At 33.6% G+C, this 23,634-nt stretch overlaps 1 protein-coding gene across 3 annotated transcripts in view; it reads left to right on the top strand.

The window, feature by feature from the left end:
• Positions 1-23,634, top strand: part of LOC118749018 (zinc finger protein 829-like) — a 71,499-nt gene that overhangs the window by 38,220 nt on the left and 9,645 nt on the right. Inside the window, exons 5-8 of one of the 3 annotated variants that reach the window (XM_036483815.1) lie at positions 22,079-22,253; positions 22,316-22,554; positions 23,068-23,221; positions 23,282-23,534. The exons of 1 other annotated variant lie outside the window; for it this stretch is intronic. In XM_036483815.1, the coding sequence (XP_036339708.1) occupies positions 22,079-22,253; positions 22,316-22,554; positions 23,068-23,221; positions 23,282-23,415 (702 nt within the window). In that variant the 3' untranslated portion in view covers positions 23,416-23,534. Of the gene's footprint in view, positions 1-6,712; positions 7,926-22,078; positions 22,254-22,315; positions 22,555-23,067; positions 23,222-23,281; positions 23,535-23,634 lie in introns of those variants that run through there. One more of the 3 variants, XM_036483813.1, reaches the window with a different exon arrangement.

The following is a 23,634-nucleotide window of genomic DNA, read 5'->3' as shown; positions in this document are numbered from 1 at the left end:
TTTAAAAAATATGATTTTGGAGATAAAAAAATATAAGTACTTAATATCTTTTCACTCGATATGAATACGTTATTTACTGGATTTTACACATTTTTAACCGACTTCACAAAAAGGAGAAGGTTATAAATTCGTCGGAATAGTGAGGCATATTCTTGTTTTCGTACGAATCGAAAATTTAAAATTTTTATATAGAAAATGATAGGAAAATTTCATGATTTTCGATTCGTACGAAAACAAGAATACGCCCCATTATTTTTTTTATGTATGATAGCGCATAACTTTGGACCACGTTAACCGATTTCAATAATTGTTTTTTTTTTTTAAGGAAAGGTGTTACCTCACAGGTGGTCCCAAACTAATTAAGTTTAAATCCGATCATTGGAACACGAAGAAATTAACGATAATCTTAAATTTTTATATAAGAATTGAAGTCCGTTTTTTTTGCTTCAAAATTTCTTGTTTATAGATGAATCGTTGAATAAGTCAGCGATTTTTCCATATCTCAATTTTGATGCAGATTAAGATTTAAGTGGCTGGGCTAGTTTTCCTTAGAAATGTTTTATCATATTGTGGAAAAAGCCGCCGAAATCAAAAAAAAAAGGTATTTCACTGCAAGTCATAATATTTGTTTAAGGGCGGCCACTGTTGTGTAGTGGTTACCAGTGCGCGCTACCACTCCGCTGTACCTTGGTTCAAGCCCTGGTCAAAGCAACATCGCAACATATATAGAAAAAAGGTTTTTTCTTAACACCGTTCGCCCCTCGGCAGACAATGGCAAACCTCCAAGAAAAAACAGCTTCTCATAAAAATACAATCACCGTTCGGAGTCGGCGTAAAGCTGTAGGTCCCTCCCCTTTGTGTGACAACATCAAGGTGCACGCCACAAATCGGAGCAGAAGCTCCGCCAAACACCAACATACATATGTGTAAGCGCCAATCTATTACACCGTGCGACAAAAACAAACCAATTTCAAAAACACGAAAGAATCGATATACTCCCGAAACTATGGGCCAAATATAGTAAAACTGCGTATTTAGTTTTTCACTCTGACGTCAGGTTTTTTTCAAAGGACTTTGAAATTTTAAAGATATGATTAATACCAAAAATTATTTAAAAAAAATTAGTGGAATGTAGAATAACAATATGGGCACCAAATGAGAGAAAATTCTGTAGAATTTAAAAACAATAAAGTTTTTTGGTTTACAAGGACAAATAGGCATTGAAAATGCGCTTTTAATAAATTTTATCTTTTTAAATTAATAAACTTTACAGGAAGAAATTCGATGCGTATATTTAAGGACAAAATTTTGAAGGGACATTTTCCATAGCAATTCGTTCTTATGCACCAAAAAATTTATTAGGGGTATTCTCCAAATCTTGCAAAGCCATTGCACGTAGCACGGATTGCATGGATTACATAACTTGCAAACACACAACAACAAAATACATGGGAAACAACATTTTCTATCGCTGCAAAATATGCAACGTCGAAACCCATGTATATATTTTGCAAAATAGCATAGCAAGATAAATGCGACCCTGTGCTAGTTGTTTTGTTGTTGGAATGACTACATATTTCTCTAATTCCTCTCATCTCGCTCACATCATTTTTTTTTGCTGTCTCTTGTTATTGTATTTGGTACATAATTTCGCTGCTTGCTACCCATGCATGCTATCACTTTGCAATGGGGTGCCCTCGTACTCTTCGTTTCGTGCAATCCGTGCATCGTGCAAGACGTCTGTTATAATTCTACAGATGTTTTTCTTTTGTATGATACCCTTATTGTTATCGTACAATGCAGTGAATTTTTAAGAAATTTTTGGAAATATTCATATTTTTTAAGTACGCAGTTTTACTAAAATTTACCCATAGTTTCGCAAATATATTATTTTTTTTTGTGTGTAAAATTTACTGTCGCACGGTGTTAGATATTATTATTCTTGTTTAAGCCATATTAAAAAAATTGTATTTCTCAAAAAGCAAATGAATAAGAATTTTTTTGATTTTTTTTAAGAAATAAGTATGAGAAAAATGTTAAATACTGTTTCGTAAATTACTCGACCAGATCTATGAAAAAACCTGTAACTAAATTATTATTTGGATTACAGTAAAAACAGCACTTTTTATATCCGATTGCACTGGTGAATTTTGGTATTGGGTAATTCACCGTCACTTGCGCTACATTCGAAGTAAAATTTTAAGATTCAAAGTCTAATTAGTAATTACCAGGGAAAGGATTTTATGGAAATTGCTTTTTTTCTGCTAAAGAGATACGAGTATATTTGGTTAAGAATGTGCACGATTTAGCAGCTTTCCCTGATTCCATATATACACATTTGATGTTGCCCTTTTTAAGAAATTTACCTTTTTTGCCTTTTCTACCTTTAATTGTAAAAGGCGAGGAAAAAGCCCTTATTCCTGATAATATAAAAGTTTAAATGTTCAAGATTTAAATTAGGCGCCACTTTTATCAACTCACGTCGAGCGCATGTTTAGTACATTCATAGCTTTTCTCCGTGAAAATGTAATCAAAATGCTGCCAGAAAACTCCAAAATGCAGCTTGTGGTTCAATGCTACTACAACTATAGACATTAAAATTTTGTGAGTTAAAAACTCAAAAGGAGAAAATAGTCGAAGATTCAAAGTACAAATTTTTCATATCGAACACTATTTTCGATTTTATCGTAAGCGAAAAAATGCAAATTTTACAGCAGCAGTTTTTTTACTTCATCCTTAAGCGGTGTAATATTTTATTTGGGTTTAAGTGGACAACAGTGGTACTTCATACTTCATACCTTAATATTTAAAAGTTTTATTGGCGCTTGGCAAAATAAATTCAACATGAGTTTCAACATTAACTGATTGGTGCATCTAATAGATTGTCCACAAGTGGTTTTTGTAAATGCAGTTTTAAAGCCAGTTCAATTCTCAAACGAACAGGAACAGAAATAACGACATTGCCCGCCGCTATTTGTTATTTTTTGACGTTTTTTTTTTAAGAAACGGAAAAAAATAAAATTTAATCGTTTGATAGAAAAACTTCAGTGCAAAAGTCATGATATTAAGAAGACATCTACGAAATTAATTGTTATATTTCTCGACTTAAAATGTGTTTCATACCTAAAACTGGAAAAATTTGCTAAAGGAAATCTTTTAATCCAGAAATTTAAAGCGAACATTGCAATTTTATAAAAAAGGCTGAACTGCAAAAATTATGATAAGGAAAAGTGGTGAAATCAAAATTTTATAAGGGATTTGAAAGGCGAACAACAAAGTGAAATAATTTCGAAGGCTACATCCACATAGCTGTATCCAAGGATTATCTGTATGGAGGTAAAAAAAATTAAAAATTTGCCTTTTGGTTGCTTACGATACAACTGAAAACAGAGCAGGTGCATACTGTTTATCTTCCATTTATAATTTTAAATCTTATAAACCCATGAGATAGCAAGAATTTCAAAAAAGATCCCGCAAGACGAGCCACGCTGGACGTAGTGATTGCAGCTGCAGTTGTATAATGGAAGAATGCACTTGATTTTGATGAGGGTAATGAGCTGCTTTTTAAGCATTCAATTATGTAAATTTTGCTATGCAAAATAAAGTTCTCAACTCACAGTGTCGTTTACGATAAAATTGCGGGTACGAAAATGTATAAACAAAGCAAACGATAAAATTCACTTTGCTTTTCCTTCGTAACGGCACATATTCAAACGCTATGATTTTTAAGGACGATGTAGCTAGTCTTTATAATCTATTTGCAATCAAAAAAAAATCGATAAATTGTCGCTTACGATACAATCGCAAAAAGGGCTTGAAAATAGTTCATAGTTTTTACTTACTTGTAAAATAAAGATTTCTAAAATAAATATATTTTTTTGTTTATTTTCAATTTTTGTCTTTTTAGTGCCTTCTTTTGCCTTATTTATTTATTATTTTGCGTGCCTTTCCTGCCTATTTCGCTATTTTAATTTGCATTTTCCAGCCTATTTCGTTATTTTATTTTGCCTTTTTTATAGGTTTTATGTCCTAAAAATCCGTTCCCTGACATTACCATTTGCATGTTTCAGCTTACGAAAAAGAGTTTACTGATTCGAATATATGGACGTAATGATATTTTACGAACCATTATCAATCAAACTCTTAGGCGGATTCATCGTTGTAGCTCTGAACATTTTCTTCCATGTGGTTGTTGTTATATTTCTCTCTTTTTTAATCTCGGAGATACTACTTTCAAGTCTAGCTTTGTTAAGAGTAATAATTATAGTATTTTGACATATTTCCAAAATGGTTTAATATATTAGTAACAACTTAGCCCTATTACTAACTTAAAAATAATATTTTGGCATTTTCGCTTTCATGCATCTCTTCCATGGAGATGTCCGATTATGATTTAGTTCACATAACGGATTGAAAAAGGTTTGCTTTATTATTCACTTTCTAGCAGACGTATTGATATACATTCGGACAGACAGACGTCTATGTTTTTTTTTATGTAACAGCATAAAAAATCCTCTACAGAGTCCAAGGGGAATCAGCTGGAGTCACAGTTTTTGGCCAGATATAGTTCTGGATTGAATTGAGAGCCACGTTAAAATCAGATATTAATTAATTAGTTAATCCTTCTGTCTAATTCCGTCAAACGATTTCTGTATTTATCGATAAGTGCCAAGCATAAGTTCCTAAAAAAGATTAAGGCAAACTGTTATGGAAATGAGTTCTTTATGAATAGGTTTTGTACAGGTTAACAGTCCAGCAATTTCCCAGCAAACACAGTTTCTAGCGTTAGAGAAATTTGGATTTCTGCGTTAGATAACTAGGGTAATTCTCTAATCGTGCTCGAGTCGATGACGAAGTTAGAGAACTACATTAGAATTCGATTCGAGAACGATTAGAGAAACAACGCAAATTCAAATAAATGTAAATAAGTAATATTCCAAATTCAATGTTTGCTGGGTTTAGCCCACAATCAGGTTTTATGTACATAATTTAAATATCGATACACATTTAACTTACGAAGTATTGTTTTTCTTTTAAGTTATAAAGCAAGGGTCCAATGTCGTGACATTACATACAATAAACTTGTGACCTATGTAATTGTGTCGAGTTTTCCAGCTCCATTGTTGTAATAATAAAGAAAACAATATTATGCATACATCTCAATCACTCAAAACTAGATTAAATCATGTAAGGCTCTCAATTTAAAAAGTAAGTTTTACAGGGTGACCCATTTGAACTATAGACGACTTAAATCTCTTAAAATTTCTGAGCCGACGGCAACGACTAATTATTTCATGCTTAAGAAGCGAATAAAACATTACTGCGAATATCTGCCTGTTGCCTTTTAACTAACTCTCATCTCCAAGTGGCTTTTGGCAATTGATGTGGGAGCTCGGAATAGATCGGATAGAATAAACATTTCGAATCTATACCTGCACTGAAAATCCAAAAGAGAAATCAAAATAAAACCTATTTAGATCCACGGGTGTACGCTTATGGCAACGGGCCCAAATATAGGCACTCTTTTTGCGAAAATCACTGACTATCTCACCGATCTTTCCAATTTCTTTACTGCCATAAACCTCAACATCACAGCTGCAAAATTCACCGCCACACTTCATAACCTGAACTAGGGAAATCAGGCTCGAAGTAGACTTCTACGTCGATGGAAGTTACGTTTGACAGCCTCCTCTCCTTCTCAGATAACGCCTTAGCTACATGTAGTAAACTGCGAGCCAGGATCAAAGTTCTCAAGTCGCTCGGCGGCACCACCTAGAGAGCCGACAAGGAGCCGCTGCTCGCAACATACAAAGCGATTGGCCGGTCGGTGGCAAATTACGCAGAGACAGTGTGAGCGGGAGGAACGAGAGACAGGCAGTGGAGAAATTTAAAAACTTTTAAGAACTCAGCTCTACGTGCGTCTGGAGGTTGCCACCTCATGTTGTCCGAGCATCACCCCACAAAGAAAGCCATATGCTGGCATGAAAGAGCACCATGATATCGAAGCAATTAATCGACGGTTGGCATCGGGGAAACCACACAAACAATGCTTTGCTTCGGAACGATCCGCCTCCACGACACGTGAGACGGCAGCTGCATGACAGCCCCCAACACCTCTTGGCATAAACCAATCCGATGGCCCTGTCACCGTTTCCTCAGCCTCAGCGTTGCAAAATCAGAGGTTGAAGATTACTCATAACGAAACCCGGGGGGTCGAATACTGCTGCCACAACAACAACATTTAAAGCTCCTGTAGAGATGCTTCCGAAATGATGGAATGTTGTTAAATCAAAGTTTGGGTTTTTTTTTTAAATCATCGTTACATTTAGTAGTTGGAAAAAGTTTTGAAAAATGTGCGGAAATCGAGAATAATCAAACATATTTTATAGTGTTTGTTAGTTAAAGAAATATATTGTGCCATTAAATACATGTAATATTTGAGAGACCCACACGTCGTAGAAAAACCAAGGCAATCGAAAGAGATGCCGATGACATTCATTGAGCGGGCGATTTTCAGGGCGAGATTTTTATTTAAGTCCATTGCTGGCGTAGTCAAATAAGCCCTTGTTCACTTGTTCTTTTGCTTCATTCAAATTCTATTCTGTAAATAGTAAAGTTGCGGTTCAAAAGGGTCACCCTGTAGATAAATGCATATGAATATTTTTTCGTTTTATGGTAAAGGTTTTAAAATTTGATATGCCTTTTTTTGCAGGATAAACCGACACCGAAACCAACACCTGCAGCCGTTACAAATATATTCAGACCTCCCAAAACGACTCTAACCGAAGAACAAGTTATAATACTAGCTGCAGTTTACAAGGGATTTCCAAGTCTTTGGGATGAAACAGACATAACGTACAGATTCAGTAATAGACGTAGAGATGCAACAAACTCTATACACGTAGAATTTAATAAAAGAACCGGTCTAAATCTAACGCAAGAGGATGTAGCAAGTGAGATATCTAAAATTCGAAAAATATGTTCATATGAAAAGAAACAACAAATTATATGCAAACGACAAAATAAGCCCTACCAACCAATATGCAAATATTTTGAACACATTTCATATCTTGAAGCCGATGTTAAACCCTATGAATGCCCAGTGTGTGGACTATTATTGGCTGGGTCAGTACAACACAAGATCCATGTAGCAGCTCATGATGGTTCACAACCTTTTAAATGCCATGTCTGTGAACATGGTTTCAATCTCCTGACCAATTTAACTGTGCATTTACGAAGACATGCTCAAGACTACATGTATACTTGTGAAGTGTGCAACAAGCAACTTGCAACAACTACAGATTTAAAGTCCCATATGCGCTACCATACCGGTGAAAAACCTTTTGTTTGTGATATTTGTGGCAAAGACTATCGCTCCATGTCTCATTTAAAAACGCATAGGGATCTTCACGACAAAAAACTCCTTTACCAGTGCGAAGTTTGTTCAAAGGCATTCTTTAGAAAAGCGTTGGTTAAAGAACATATGAATAATGTTCACATAAAAAATCGGGACAAGATATGCAAAATATGTAACAAAGGATTTACCAGTTCTAAGCATCTACGCCAACACATTCAGATCCACGCCGAAGAAAAAAAATATTCATGTAAAATTTGTGGTAAACGTTTTGCACAATATGCTGGGCTTAGTGGACATGTTAAGTCACATGGTACAACATTACCGGAGATAAGTTCCAAAAGCGTTACCACGGCAGCCGAGGATTCTACGTAACCGAAATGTTCTAGACTTGTCTCTGGGATAGAATTCTCACCCCAGCAGCATTCCTGAAAACTCTTGAGGAAATTTTTAGGCTGTTACGGCAACAACAGCGTTAATTTAGTTAAAGAATTGGTTAATGTAAATAAATGCTTGCTTGTATACATTTATTTTCTATTAAAAATGAATAAATTCTAAGTGAAAAAACGTCCATTAATTTTTAAATATAGGCTGAGTTCCAAGTTGGTATATTGCAAAGCATCAGCCCCTTTTATTTCTAAACTATAATTGATGGAAATTACTAATTTGCGCAACTAAGCTTCAATTCGGCATTTGGACATTTCCATCAGTTATAGTTTAGAAATAAAAGAGGCCGATGCTTTGCAATATACCAACTTGGAACTCAATCATATTTTTGGTTTGATTAGGAACCTCATTTCACTTACATATATTTTGTCAACATAGTACATACTATCTTTCCAAGAACAAATTATGCATGCCAATTAAATCGTGCCCTACGGATGCGCTTAATGTAATCCTGTATCAAATGAAAATAGAATTCTACATACGGGAAATTCCAGGTAACTCCGAAATCCGATTCAAAGAGTCAGGCTATTGGAGATCGAAGCAACACGGCCATATTGATATTCTTGACAAGCTCTGATAAGTAATCAGACTTCATACTTCCTGGGGTTGTTTTCAAGAAAAACTTCCTGGTGTAATTTCCTTCTAGACGGAATTGGAATAGTACCAAAGTTGTCGAGGGGAATTCTAATGGTATTTGTATTCACGGGTACAAAATGGACTCCGGTGTTGGTTTGGTGGTATGGTAGGACTGAGATATCGATTAGGGCGGAAAGGAGCCTTTCTTGACAAATCCAAAAACAATAAAACCTACAAAACTGCAAAGAATATTTGGGCGTACTGTGACAAATCAAAAATGTAAGACATCTTAAAGCCGAGGCAAAGCAGTGTACGGTGGATTTTAGAAAATAAGATCTTTTTCAGATGCTAGGTACTTCATTGTTGTAAGTCTGAGCGTAAAGTAAAAAAAAAAAGGTTTTTACGAATCGTAGGCTACATTTATAGCTGGCCTAAACCAAAGAACGTAAATCTATAACATGAGACAACATGTTATAATTGTAGCGAGTGTGAACATCAGGAGCGTGCCTTCTCCTTTCATCCAATCACAAAACGTATTTGGGCAACAGGGAAAGCACGCTCCTTATGTTCCCACTCTTTACAATTATAACGTGTTGTCTCTTATAAATTCACGTTCTCTGCCTAAACGCTTTAGGGAATTTTAATGCGGCTACAACAACAACAATATCTTCGAGCAGGCTGGGTTGATCTGGCTACGGGCACAAACGATCTCCAGATCGGGAAATGGTGTAGAATAGGTATGCACATTAGGGTGGTCCAAAAATGCATGTGAAAATGTAAAGTCGGAATTTTTATGCTCTCACCCCCTAGGATTGTTCTATACCGAAAAAATATATCTCTATTTTTTATTTTGAAATCAAAAAATATTTAGAGGTCGGTCAAAGCGCCCAAAGTTTTCCATGTATTTTATATGGGGAAAACAACTTTTCGTAGAAATGGTATAGCATTTTTAAGAATCGATATTTTTCTATTGGAAAACTCTGTTTATCTACAGGAGATTCCCAATAATAATACCCAATTGTTTATTTAACCACCGACTATACCTCATTGCACTGCTATCACTCAATTATAATTTCGAAGTGTATATACATAATACTCTTAATTAAATTCAATTATACTCATTTTGGTGTTTACTAAATCATATTTTAACATACAGATGCGTGCAACTAATTAGCAACGAAATTAAAAACGATATTGCTTGCAAATTATGGTTATTTATTTATTTTTAATAATTTTCATTTAAAATATAATTCAATCTATAACAGAAACCACAATAACAAAAGTTGCAAAGCTTGCACAAATTGCAAAAAAATTAATAAAACTTAAAAAAATCGTCATCAAAATTTCAAAATTTTTAATTAGAATATATAGAAAATGTTGGGGTATGCAGTTTTGTAGCCCATTCAATTTTAGTATAATAAAGTGGAAGTTTCAAGTCGCTAAAAATTACCGTTGATTTTTTAGAATTTTTTTTTGTCGAGTGTTGCTGATTTTTTTCCATGTAAAAAAAAATTTTGATCATGTGTTATATGGAAGAAAATGCGCAACACCCTCCACAAAAAAATCTAATTCTAAAAATCAACGGTAATGTTTAGCGACTTGAAACTTGCACTTTATTATACTAAAATTGAATGGGCTACAAAACTGCATACCCGAAAATTTTTCTAAATAGTCTAATTAAAAATTTTGAAATTTTGATGACAATTTTTTGAAGTTTGATTAATTTTTTTGCAATTTGTGCAAGCTTTGCAACTTTTGTTATTGTGGTTTCTGATATAGATTGAATTATATTTTAAATGCAAATTATTAAAGATAAATAAATAAACATAATTTGCAAGCAATATCGTTTTGAATTTCGTTGCTAATTAGTTGCACGCATCTGTACATATATATTCAACCTTTAATTAATCAGCCCTATTCTGCATTTCGATTACGTTCCCGCATTCCGCTCCGCAAGAATCGAACTTAGGTATTGTGCGTTATGATCGAATCGAAAGAGGAAGAGGAAGAGAGAAAACATCTTTCGAAATCCACTGTTTGCCTAGGAATGTGTGAAATCGAAACAAAACAAAGAAATATTGGCCACCAAACTATAGCAGCTCATGAAGTTGGAGTTTGTAAATGTTTTAAAATAACTAAATAAAGAGCTTTATAAATTGACGTTTTCATAATTTTTCAATTTATAAACCTTTTATAAAGCTACTTTATTTTTTATGAATAAAGCCATAAAAGTAAAATTTCGTTTGCTCTTAATTTAAGTGGAAACATAATTATAAGAATGAAATCCATAGCCGCGGCGTTATTGCTTGAAGAGGGGGACGAGTCCCAGATTGCTGATGCGGAAGTTGAAATGACATTTAGGGACGGAGATTTAGGGACATGTTTTATCCTTATCACATAAGTGAAGAGTAATAAGAAATTCATCTTGAACTGTATTACTCATCGCTCAAATCCAGTGAAATTATAAACGTTGTTTGAGCACCCCACAACATTTGCATTTACTACAGGAAGATTTGAACGCAAATGAATTCCATTTTGAAAGCCGTCAGGAGGAGGGGAAGAACAAAGCTTATCCTTCCATAGCAAATCGAATTCGAGATAACATACACACCTCTTTTTAAAAAGTTAGTTAAAACGAGTGCAATAATAAAAACATCTTTTTTATGTAACTTCACATTTTATGTACATATGTATGTATATTAGACTGCATTGCTCCCCATACAAAGAAAAATCGGTACAATTTTTCCATTAGAATTATAACATCTAATATATTTTAAGAGGTCCACCAAAATATTTCCGAAAAATATTAATATTTAAGTGAGCTGGACCGATTTGAAAATACCTCCAAAAATGGAGTTTTTCATGAATAAAAATAGTTTCTTAAAGATTTTTTTTTTGAAAAAATCTCCTCAAATGACAAAGCGGTTTAAGCTTAAAAAATTTGCATGAAAATATTAAAAAAAAAAATTAAATTAAAAAAAATTTAAACGGAATCGTAATGTTGAGATTTTTGATGCTGTTTTTTAACTTTTTTCAAAGATTGGTATAAGAAAAACTTGAGTAACTGAACCTAAGCTCTTCCGATTTAGACTTACGAGGTGTCATTGGAAAGATATTTTCTCACCCTTTTTATTTCTTTGATAATAAACTCATTAAAATAATGAAAGAGAAAGGTAGGATGAACGAACGTCATTCAAAGTTGAATTAAGATGTGTTGAAAAAAAAATGGGACACGAATGACTTTTTTTGGACAGAAATAAAAACAGTGTCAAAATACCTTTCAATCGAGATTCCATAAGTCTAAATAAGAATATTTTTGGCCCAGTTATTCAAGTTTTTTGTAAATTAATCTTTGAAAAAAGTTAAAAAAAAAACAGCATCAAAAATCTCATTCTTGCGATTCCGTTGAAAAGATTTTTAAATTTTTTTACGCAGATTATTTAAACTTTTTCCAAAAAGTTCTTTAAGAAACTATTTTTATTCATAAAAAACTGTATTGTTGGAGGTATTTTCAAATCGGTCGAGCTCACTTAAATCTTAATATTTTTCCGAAATATTTTGGCGGACGTCTTAAAATATTATAAATTTTGTAATCCTGGCGGAAAAACCGCAACTTTTTTTGGTGATGCAGTCTAATGTATATATGTACATGTGTACATCTATAAATTTTATACAAAAAGAATAAATTGTATTCAGTGCATTTCAGTCTTATTCATAGATAATGAAAACAAAAACGCCTGGACTTCCTCTTTAAAAACCTCGCGCAATATCCCTTTTGGTTGACTTTATTTGAGCCAATTTTTCGTATTGCCCGTATTACCGCTCGCGAAAACACAGAAATCGAGAAAATTAATTTATGATGGCTTTTACAATCATGCACAGTATATTTTACTTAATTTGTTTAATAAAATTTTATTTAAATCCACGAAAATAACAATCGAAACGTTCTCCGGCAGCAAATTTGCAACTTAGAAAAACGGAACTACGATCAAAATGTAGAATAGGTATAATCGTAAATTTCGAAGATTGATCGAAAGGAAACGGAACACAGAACACCAAAGTTGCCAAACGGAGAAAATTTCGATTCGAGTCGAAATGCAGAATAGGGCTGAATAGCAAGAATTTCCATTTCCATCCACAAAATTTAAGCACTTGACAGCGCAGTAACAATAACTATGTATGTTAAGCTATCTTTTAACACAAAATGTACTTTTTCTGAGAAAACCCTGTATTAATTTAAATACGCCATCAATAAAGAAAAAAAAAAGTAAATCGATTTTTTCAAAGCCCCATCTTGCCCTTTCAAGCGCGCATATAAAATATAAAATGTATAGACATAATTGTAGTCACAATTCAGTTTCTGTGCATAGTCATTGTGGTTGTTCACGCTTGTTTGGATATCAGGTTATCTGGTTAAAAATAATTTTTCTGTAGTGTACTTTGTTGGTTTACAACAATAAAATGCACTAGATAACCAGGCAAGCATGAACACCACACTGTTATGTAGCAAATATATTTGATTATATGAATTTTAATAACATAATAATAATATTTTGGCGCTTACACTTTGCAATTGCCTTCTAATCTGGAAGTTGTACGGACCAGGTATTGAACCTAGGTCCTATGGAGCGCTAGTACACATCTCTAACCAGTCAGCCGCAGCGGCTACCCTGATGTTGTCACTTAAATACAACAATTTGTTTGCGTTCTCGCCAAGTGAGTTTGTTCTGTGACCGCTGGTGGGTGGAGAAAGATAATTTTCAGCAACTAACTTAAGCAACTTTAGGTAGCTGGTATGTATTCCATTATTGAAAAATATCTGCATCTTTAAAAACTCTTTTATATGTACATATATGCATTCACTAATATTTAATAATTTAAAATTCGGAAGCTCTCAGCTGACGAGTCAGCTAATTTTAAGAAAAACTTGCAATACCGCAGATTATTCACAGTATACCTATCCCTTTAAATTGTATTATACATGTTCTAGCAAAAAGGTTCGGCTTCGGCAAAAACTTCAGTCGTATTTCGTCCAAGCCGAGCATTCAGCCGAATATGAAAATATTACTCTATTCTTGATCTAGTGATTACTCGTTTCGAATCGAATGAAACAAAATGGCAACTATTTTCTCCACAATACAATTTAAACGGGCGAATCAAACTCGCTATCGAATGCTGTGAACTCAATGGGGCGTATTCTTGTTTTCGTACGAATCGAAAATCATGAAATTTTCATATTATTTTCTATACAAAAATTTCAAATTTTCGATTCGTACGAAAACCACAATACGCCTCAATATCAAATTTCCATTCGATTTACGTTCGATAGCGAATGCCGCGATTCGGGCCAAGCTCTCTCTAATGTGGCGATTTGGTAAACGACGTTCTTATGCGTTAAATCGTCTCAAGGCCGTGGTATACGAATGGCCTAAGCAGGAGGGATCAGCCTTGAAGGGCAGTTTCACAACTATTCTACGGTATTCCTTGAAAGAGTGGTTTTGTACATATGCTCGCAAGTGGTTTGTTCGCGAGTCCAACTTCCTGAAGTTGGCTGAACAAATGAAATAGTAGAAAAAAGCAACAAGAATTCACAAGATGAACTTAGCACAGTGCGTAGGCAACTGGCTGAGTCAGTGGGATCGTCGGTTCGAATCCTACTGAAAGAAGTCTGATGAGGAAATGTGGTGATTTCCGAATTAGCTGTCACTTCTACCATTTTTTCAAATTATTGTTGCTTTTCCCCAATAAGTTTTTCATTAAAAATGGCCTCAAGCTCAATAAAAATTGTTGAACATAATTGTTATAAGCCCATAAAATAACAAAAGCAAATAACTTAAAGACGAGCACACCTAAAAAGTTAAACATTCTAATAATAGAAATATTAACAAAAACGAATAAAACCAACAACCACATGATTAAGTTTAAATAGCACTGGAATAGCTACGCTCGATTGTAGTTGGCTTAACAAATGAAATAGTGAATAAAAGCAAGAAGAATTCACAAGGCGAACTTAGCACAGTGCGTAGGCAACTGGCTGAGTCAGTGGAATCGTCGGTTCGAATCCTACTGAAAGAAGTCTGATGAAGAAATGTGGTGATTTCCGAAATAGCTATCACTTCTACCATATTTTCCAATTATTGTTGCTTTTCTCCAATAAGTTTTTCATTAAAAACGGCCTAAAGCTCAATAAAAATTGTTGAATATAATTCGTATAAGGTCATAAAATAACAAAAACAAAAAGTGTTTTTCTTTGTGTTGGGCAGTATCGATACCAAAAGTACTCAGAACTCTATTCTCAAAAGGATCGACGGTACCCGATTTTTAAAAGTATCGATACTGAGTACTCCAAAGACCTCAGTACTCACAAAAAAACTCGAAAGTACTCAGTACTCAAAAATGCTCTGTTACATTAATCGCTTTGATACATGTACTCAGGATCGAATCAAGGTAATCAGTATTAAGTGTAGAATAGACTTAAAAAGTACTGGGTTTTATTTACATTTAACGGTATTAAGAAATGATTGAACCGCACAGTTAGCCATTCATTTGACGTAATTTGGGATTCATATATTAATTTAAATAAAATACTGCCAGCTTGTGAGATTTCTACACTTACAGGTCTATTCTGCGCTGGTAATAAAAAGTTTGTAACCGGTAAAGAAAGTTCCTGTCAACTTTTAACCCCTTTTCGCATTCTGTGCACTCTTGTAACCGGTAAATTTTGTTACCATCTCATAAGCTGGTAACAAATTATTGCCCCATGAAATATGCAATGTCAGGATTTGCACAATTCTTCATAGCTAAATTGCTGAATATTTTAACTGCATTACCAACGTACCTAGAATCACGGTGACAAGAACTGGTAACATTTTTGGTAATACAATTTTCCGGTTACAAAATCTTCGGTAATGTGCAGAATAGACCTGTAAGCATTGAAATGTTACCAACATGTACTCAGTACTCTGAAAAGTACCCGATCATAAAAAGTATCGATACCAAATAACTCGATCCTCAAAAGTACTCGATACTTCCCAACACTAGTTTTTCTTAAAAGCTGTCGCCCCTCGGCAGGCAATAAGAGTGTTCGCTATGCAAAAAATTTGTACAAGTTGGTACCAATTGTTACCAAATCGTGTTCGTTTAGCCAAAAACCCTGTAAAACTTGCAAGGAGAGAGCACAATTTTGACATTTCATTTGGAGGGGAAGTTGCAAATTCGTGCTGGGAAAATTTTTGCCAGTAAGAATTTGCAAGCAGGATTGTGGCACACGGTTGCATTTTTGTCAACATTAATTTGAATCAACGAGTTCGTTTAATTTAAAAATGAACACTCTTGTTGCGATTTAATAATGAAAGAAGTATGTAAATATTCGTTTATTCAACTAATTTAATTAATTCCACACATTTGAAAGGTACTCGGCTGAAAAAGCTCGACACCACTGTCGATATAGGAAATCCGACAGTGACTTCCACAATGAAATTGAAGCGTATATTGAAGAAAGTCAGAATAAGAAGAAATATACGTATAGGTCCTGTTTTGGTTTCCACCTGAAATAATTTTAAAAATTTATTATGCTCGAAATGCAACTATGGACGCCAGCTGGCAACGAAGCTTGCTAATGTTTGCTAATTCCTGTTCGCGCAAAACTTAGTAAGTTTCTCTCTTTGGGAGAGTAAGGTACCTTGTTCTCCGAATTTTGTTACTGGCTAATTCTTACTGGCAGTTGCATAGCGAACACTCCTAATGGCAAACCTCCGAGTGTATTTCTGCCATGAAAAACAGCTTCTCATAAAAATACAATCGCCGTTCGGAGTCGGCGTAAAACTGTAGGTCCCTCCTTTCGTCGGAGGAGAAGCTCGGCAAAACATTAACATATGTGTAAGCGCCAATCTATTCTTATTATTAAAGTGAAAGTTCTCTAAGAGAGAAAAATTTTTGCCAGCAAGAATTTGCAATCACGTAAAACATAAGATTGTTGCAGTTCAGTTAACTCCAATGATTTGAAAGGAGGTACTCGGTGTTCATAATCGGAACCGGAGTCGATCTAGGAAATTCGACAGTGACTACGACAAAGAAATTGAAACGTATGTTAAAGAAAGTCGAAATAACAAGAAATATACTGAAGATCCTGTTTTTTTGTCCATCTGAAAGAATTTTAAAAATTCTATAAAAACTTATTACGTTTGAAATGCAACCGGGAAACCCAACTGGCGGGCAAACTTGCGTTCGTTCAGAATCTTGCAAGTTTCTATACTTGAGAGAATTATTTCTTACTCTGATATTTTGAATCATGGATAATAATAATAAAACCGATCCATGACATGGGCTTGAAGAAACGGAGCGAGACCCCTAGTAAAATTTTCTGGAGAATAATTTTCTAGAATATATCAATCCTCTAACGACCTTCCAAATTTGCTTTTTGCGGGATTTCTTGAAGTAAGGGTCAAAATGGCCCTGTGAGGCGCGAACTAATGGGTTGAAATGTTCTACAAAAATATTTCCCATGAAATTTTATTATATACATATGTCTTAGCCTTTGATTTCGCTCAGACATTTATTTTAACTTCTTTTTTGACTTTTTTGAAAACTACTTAGGCCGAGACATGAAAACTTTAGTAGGCCATGAAATAAAAATACGAGCTAACTTTTGCAAATCCACCGAGTGTTTTATTACTGGATGGGTATACTTTCAGAAAATGTTTAAAAAGTCCCGGCTGGTTTCGGCTGTCCCACAGTGTAATTTGAGTTTAACTTTTTAGACAGGTGGCCACTCTCTTCAAGCACCTCAAAAATATTTTAATTGTTTCATAGTATTTTAAGCACAACACTTTTTAACTATATTCGACTTATCAAACAGGTGGCACCCCTCCTAAATGTAATTAAAAAATAAAGTTTATTCAAAACCATTTCGATTGATACCCATATTGGGGTAATTTATTTAACTAATTAAATAATTTGATTTTGATTTTCTTACATATGGCACAAAACTAAAACCATATTACACATCTACAGGGCCAGCCCTTTCATTTGACACCTACCTCCTTTTTGAAAATCGAACGAACGATACAGATTTTGTGACTTGGTGCTAAATATTTAACGCAAACATCTGCGGAAGCGATTATTTGAATTTGACGCCTCAATTTTTAAATTGAACGAACGATACAGATTTTATGACTTGGTGTTAAATATTTAACGCAAACATCTCCGAACTCGATTAAGAAGTTTCAATAAAAAAAATTTAGGAAAATTCGATAAATATCGAATTAAATCGAATTTGCACCACAAAATTTCGAATCGAATAATCTAATGGTTGGGCAATGTTCGAAATTCGGAAAAAATCGAATTTCAACCCGCCCACTACCCATCCCTAGTTACCTATATTTATGGTAGACATCTGGATCAACTACGGTCAGCCAATAAAGTCTAGGTACAGCGAATTTTTTGCAATATGGGCAACTGTTTTTTAAATATTTTATTTGTCGTTTTTTAAATTTTAATAGGCATCCTTTAGTGCAAATAAAACAAAGTTATTCCACTATTGTTGCCCAACGTTTCTCTAAACTCATTAGCATCCTAAGGGGCTGGTTGTTTTTTTTCACTGTATCAACAATAAATACATGAAATAAAAATTAAAAATATGCATTAACTAACGTTTGACAAAAATTACATACGGAACATACATGTATGACGTGCATATGAATATATTAGTGGCAAATGAATTATACTTTTTTACTACTTACACAAATTTCTATTATAACATATTTGGTTAAAGCTTTACTTCGATACCATCTATTGTGGTAGTGTTGTCAATACTGATAATTACTAAAATTCGTCATAAACTTAAAATGTATACAGCAGTCGGCCGCTGTGGTGTAGTGGTAAGCAGTGCGCGCTTTCACTCATCAACACCTGGGTTTAAGCCCTGGTCAAAGCAACATCGCAAAAAATTTTGAGAAAAGGGCTTTTCTTAACAGCGGTCGTCCCTCGGCAGGCAATGGCAGACCTCCGAGTGTATTTCTGCCATGAAAAACAGCTTCTCATAAAAATACAATCGCCGTTCGGAGTCGGCGTAAAACTGTAGGTCCCTCTGATTTGTGTGACAACATCAAGGCGCACGCCACAAGTCGGAGGAGAGGCTCGGCCAAACACCAACATATGTGTACGCGCCAATCTATTATTATTATTATTATACAGCTGCAATGTCATCGGTGTCTTTTTTTTGTTTATTGTGTTTTCTCTTTTTTGCATTATTCTTAGGCTCTCCAATGTATACCTTGTCTTTTCTCTTTTTTCCTTTTCTATTATTTTCGTGTTTGCAAAGTCAGCTCTGTGCCCACTAGTAGTTATGTGTTGTGATAGTTTTATTTTTCGAGAATTTTGTATAAAAATATTGTTAATTCTACAACAAAAACCCCAAACATCAGAGTTCCAAACCTTTTGCCAAATTAAAGGAAATTCTGTGTATATTGAAGTTTTTTTTATCACTGAAAATAGCGTTTTTCAATTCTTTCTACAAAATTTGTAATTTTTGTAAAATGCTAAAAACGTATTTCGTCCCATAAAGTGGACTGTGGTTTAGCGATTTATTTCTTCTCCCTAAGTATCAAAACTGTGTTTATTATTTTTTATGAACTTTTACTTGTGCCAGAGTGATTCAAATGCATTTCAAATTTACGGTAAATCATGCTGTTCCTAGTAGCTAACCTTTAGATATGTCATTTGCACCACTGTTTTGGGGTATGTATAGGGCCACCAAGCTTTTTATTTCCATAGTTGTCGGGACTTTTAAAGGAACTTTTTATTATATCGTGCTGTCCGATATCTTCAGCAGTTATTTAACTACCCTTCATGCCAAAAAAAATTCATTCCTAGGGAAAAAATAAAACGATTTTTATTATAAAAACAGCTTCTATACGTTTAGGTTTTTACCACACACTCTTTGGTGTAGTTTTCTGTTCTGGAGCAGGCGGAAGCTAAATATGTAGTTCATTTTGCACATATAATTATTTACTATTGAATATTAACTATTGTTTGTGATAACGGTAGTTAAAATTATAAATTAACATCAACTTAACTTATACTTATAATAATACTTATAAACTAAAGGCTATTATAATCGCATACACCAAAAAGTTTCACCGTTCTTTTATGGAGCGAAAATCAAATTTTAGCGTTTTATTGTCGCGAACATTATTCGATTTTCCTGAGCTAATTTTGTGTATTTATTTATTTATTTGTTTGTTTATTTTAATCAAGTGGTTATCAACGTAGGTAAGAAACTGGAGTTGACAAACTTTGGCGTTGTTTTGGCGTCAAAATTTCCTTTAAGAACCCAATGTATTTGTAAATCCGAAGAAGACGCCAAACTATATGTCGCACGTCCCTAATAGGCAGCATACACCGTTCGTCTGACCCGTGAGTCGGTTTGGATGTGTCTGTGAAAATAAATATGTGTTAGTTACACCAACATGACTGCCCTGCAGAAAAAAATTATCAATCGATAAAAAATAACCTACTTGTAGTTAGCTTTTTCGTGGGATTTCTATAAAATATATAACCTGTAGTTAGCTACAAAAAGCTAACTTGAAACAAGTGGACAAGTAATGCTAGAGTAAAGCTCGAGATTGTTTTCTTTAAACGCGTTTCTATTTAAATGTCTTGCACTTCGCAAATACTTTTTCGAATTGAGGACAAATAAAAGGAAGATCGAAATTTCTTATTATCATTTTGAAGTTATGTCTGACGAAGTTCGAATATGGAACCACCTACAGCAAAATATGGTAACAAATATGAAATGTAATAAAATAAAAAAAGTAAATAAAAATGAAAATAAAAAATTAAAAAAATATTTTGTTTTTCCTATTGATATTTTATGTCCAAAAGTAGTTAGTTACAAGTTAGTTACATCAAATGCAGAGGTAACCACCCTTGACTACATCTAATGCAGAGGTAAACCACCCTTGACTATTTCACGCCCATCGTCATACAAATATAGTTAGCTTTCGTCGAGGAAAATATACAGATAATAAGTGAATTTTAGCTCCTTTCTAATCAACTTGAAGTTAGCTTATAGTTAGATAAATTTCCCGCAGGGTGTGAATGATTCAACTGTGTGTAGTCGAACGCGAGTCAACACGTACACATACAGTATCGGACATATCTATAGCACACCATTTCAAAGTGATATTGTGTGCCACTTATGTTTATTTATTTGTTTTTAAGAGTTTTCAATTAAAATTTAGTTCATTCTCAGACAAACCCCATACATACCCAAGTTTAACAATTTGTAGAAAACTACAAAAAAGTGCAACAAATTTTCACTTAAATTTTAAACTTTTTTCTCGGAAGTGTTAGAATTTTTTTGAGTACACAGTTTTGTAGCCCCTGCAATTTTAGTCTAATAATGTGCAAATTTCAAGTGGTTACGAATTACCGTTAATTTTTTAGATTTTTTTTGTCGCATTGGCTTCCATACATTGAATAAACGCAATTTATTTGTATATGGAAGAAAACCGCAACACCTTTGGCGAAAAATTCCTTTGTTGAATGGAGAGATACTGCGAAACGGAATTTTTTCGCAGTAATATACAGTTGTTTGGCCGAAAAAAGATGCGAGCGTTATGTATCAGTGGAAAAGTATGAACAATTGATGAGTGGTCATGAATTTCCAAAAATAAAGTCAAATTCCAGCTAAATGCAAGCGACATATGTACATTGTTGTTATTTTAAGTACATTTCTTCCTTAATTTGACTACAATACAGCGTCATAAAAGTTTAGAAAGTCTACATTTTTTGTAATAATTTAGTGTTGTGCAATATCATTATAATTTATATCTGAAAAGTAAGTTAAAATCAGTAATAAAAAAGTAACGGGAGTGAGCAAGCAATATTTCTCCGGTTGTTGTCAAAGCATATCGCGAAAAAATAAAGAACAAGAAAACACAAAAGCATTGCCACAAAATGCAGTTGAAATTGAGTGTTCTGATGTTGACGTAGAAAAGTGCCTAGTGTCAGTGATATGCAAAATTGTATTCCTTCCGTACCACGAAAAATTTGTGCTTGTTTCCCTATCACATCATTGCCATATATAAAGTGATTGAAATTTGCCGTAAAAAATATATTATTAATTTAACAGTAATTTTTTGTTATTTAATTTTAACTACTTTTTCACAATATAGTGTATTTTTAAAAAAAAAACCCGTATAAATCCAAGTTTTAAACTTTGTGCAATATACTTATAAAGAAAATTAAACCAACTTTCGTAGAATTTTGTGGTTTTAATGCAAGTTTGAAGTAGCTAGGACTTAGTTGTATTTTGGCATTTGAAAGTGTTGCTCATTTTCGTCTATACATACATATGAAAAAATCATTGAACATACTTTGTGAGCAAGAAAATGCACAAATTGCCAGCGAAAATATTCAAAAATCAGCGGTAAATCCTAACTACGTCAAACTTGCACATTATTATAAAGTTGCATGCTCTAAATCTTTTAAAAAAATCGAAAGTTTTACTGAAGTTTTTTTTTTTTTTTGAATATTGCACAAATCTTAAGCCTGGATTTGTACGGTATTTGCTAAAGAATAAGGTATATTTGTATATAAAAATAACTAAAATTAAATTACAAAGAAATTAGTGGTTTAATATTGTCAATATGCGCTTATAATTTTGGCATCGGTTATATTTATGTAATTTTTATATAGAAAAAGATGTCACAACAACAACCACGTTTACCATCATCACCGTTCACTGTAGCAACACCATTGCAAGAACACAAAGGCGATAAAGTTCATCTTACTCCCTTACTGAATTGGACGCAAAATATTTCCAAAAATAGCGGAGCACCAAACGAAACAGCAGTCAATTTGCTAACGGAAGGTACTTTTATATTATATATTTGGCATATGTATAAACAATTAGTAAATAGGGACAATTCTTAGTTGCTAGTTTGAAACAAAAGATGGATGAAGAAGGAACAAAAAATGAAGAGAGGCATAGAGAACTGATGAAACAAAATGAAATGCTTTACCAACAAGTGATGAAACAAGAATTGTTGATAAAGAGAATTGCAGCACAGTGTTTTCCGGATTCAGTTGACTACAAAATTATTCCTTTTGAATCGATTGAGGCAATAAAGGACGTAGAAGCAAATTTAGAGAATTATTCTAAAGGAGAGTTCGTAAGTAATAATTTCAAAGCACAATACTGTATGTTATATATTAAAGGTGTTCTCGAAGTCTTGCACTATACATGGATTGCACGAAATGCAAAAATACTATTTCGAAGAGTACGAGAGCACCCCATTGCAAAGTGGTAGCATGCATGGGTAGCAAGCAGCGAAATTATGTATCAAATACAATAACAAGAGGCAGCAAAAAAATGAAGTGAGCGAGATGAGAGGAATGAGAGAAATATGTAGCAATTCCAACAACAAAACAACTAGCACGGGGCGCATTTATCTTGCTATGCTATTTTTAAAATATATACATGGGTTTCGACGTTGCATATTTTGCAGCGATAGAAAATGTTGTTTATGTTATGCAATCCATGCAATCCGTGCTACGTGCAATGGCTTTGCAAGATTTGGAGAATACCCCTATTGTTTTCTGTTTATCCACAACGTTGTTCATTAAAAAACGGCCTCAAAAAAATTTTAATATATATTGTTTTCTTAATACATATTATCTTACAGTTAGAATACCTAAAGATGCACTTGGGAAGAGACGAAATAGCCAAATGTATTCCTATACTGTTCACGAAGAAACTGTTGCTTGACATCAACTGGGATGGTAAAAAGCAAAAGATAGCTTTGAAGCAGTTCAAATTTTTTCACACATATGTGTTTGGTAAATTTAATTCAAATTATTGAAAGTTTAAAAAAGTACAATTTGTTTTTTTTCCTACAGAAGCCATAAGGAAGAAAGATATGTCTTTTCCCGATTTTGAAACGGAAATGAGAAAAGGTTTCAAAATAGCAAAAAATAAAATTTACAAAAACGCAGCTAAAAACAAAGAAAAATCGCAAACATCTGTAGAATAGTTTTTTCCATTAATTTCTGCTTTTTAATCATTGTATTATTCTGAATTGTATATGTGTTTTTTATTTATGAATGTATTTGTATTTCTTCAATAATGTTAAAGAATTAAATTTTAAATTTAATTTTAACGTTATAAAATGTATGTTTTTATTCGAGGGGAAAAATAAGAGGTTTGTTCCACACGAGCTCGCGGGATCTCGTGGTTGCCCAAAAAAGCTTTC

This window comes from Rhagoletis pomonella, unplaced genomic scaffold, assembly GCF_013731165.1.
Source record: "Rhagoletis pomonella isolate Grant_MI unplaced genomic scaffold, Rhpom_1.0 Rhpom_scaffold_00013, whole genome shotgun sequence".
Classification (NCBI taxonomy): domain Eukaryota; kingdom Metazoa; phylum Arthropoda; class Insecta; order Diptera; family Tephritidae; genus Rhagoletis; species Rhagoletis pomonella.
This window is presented reverse-complemented; position numbering and strand designations above follow the sequence as displayed.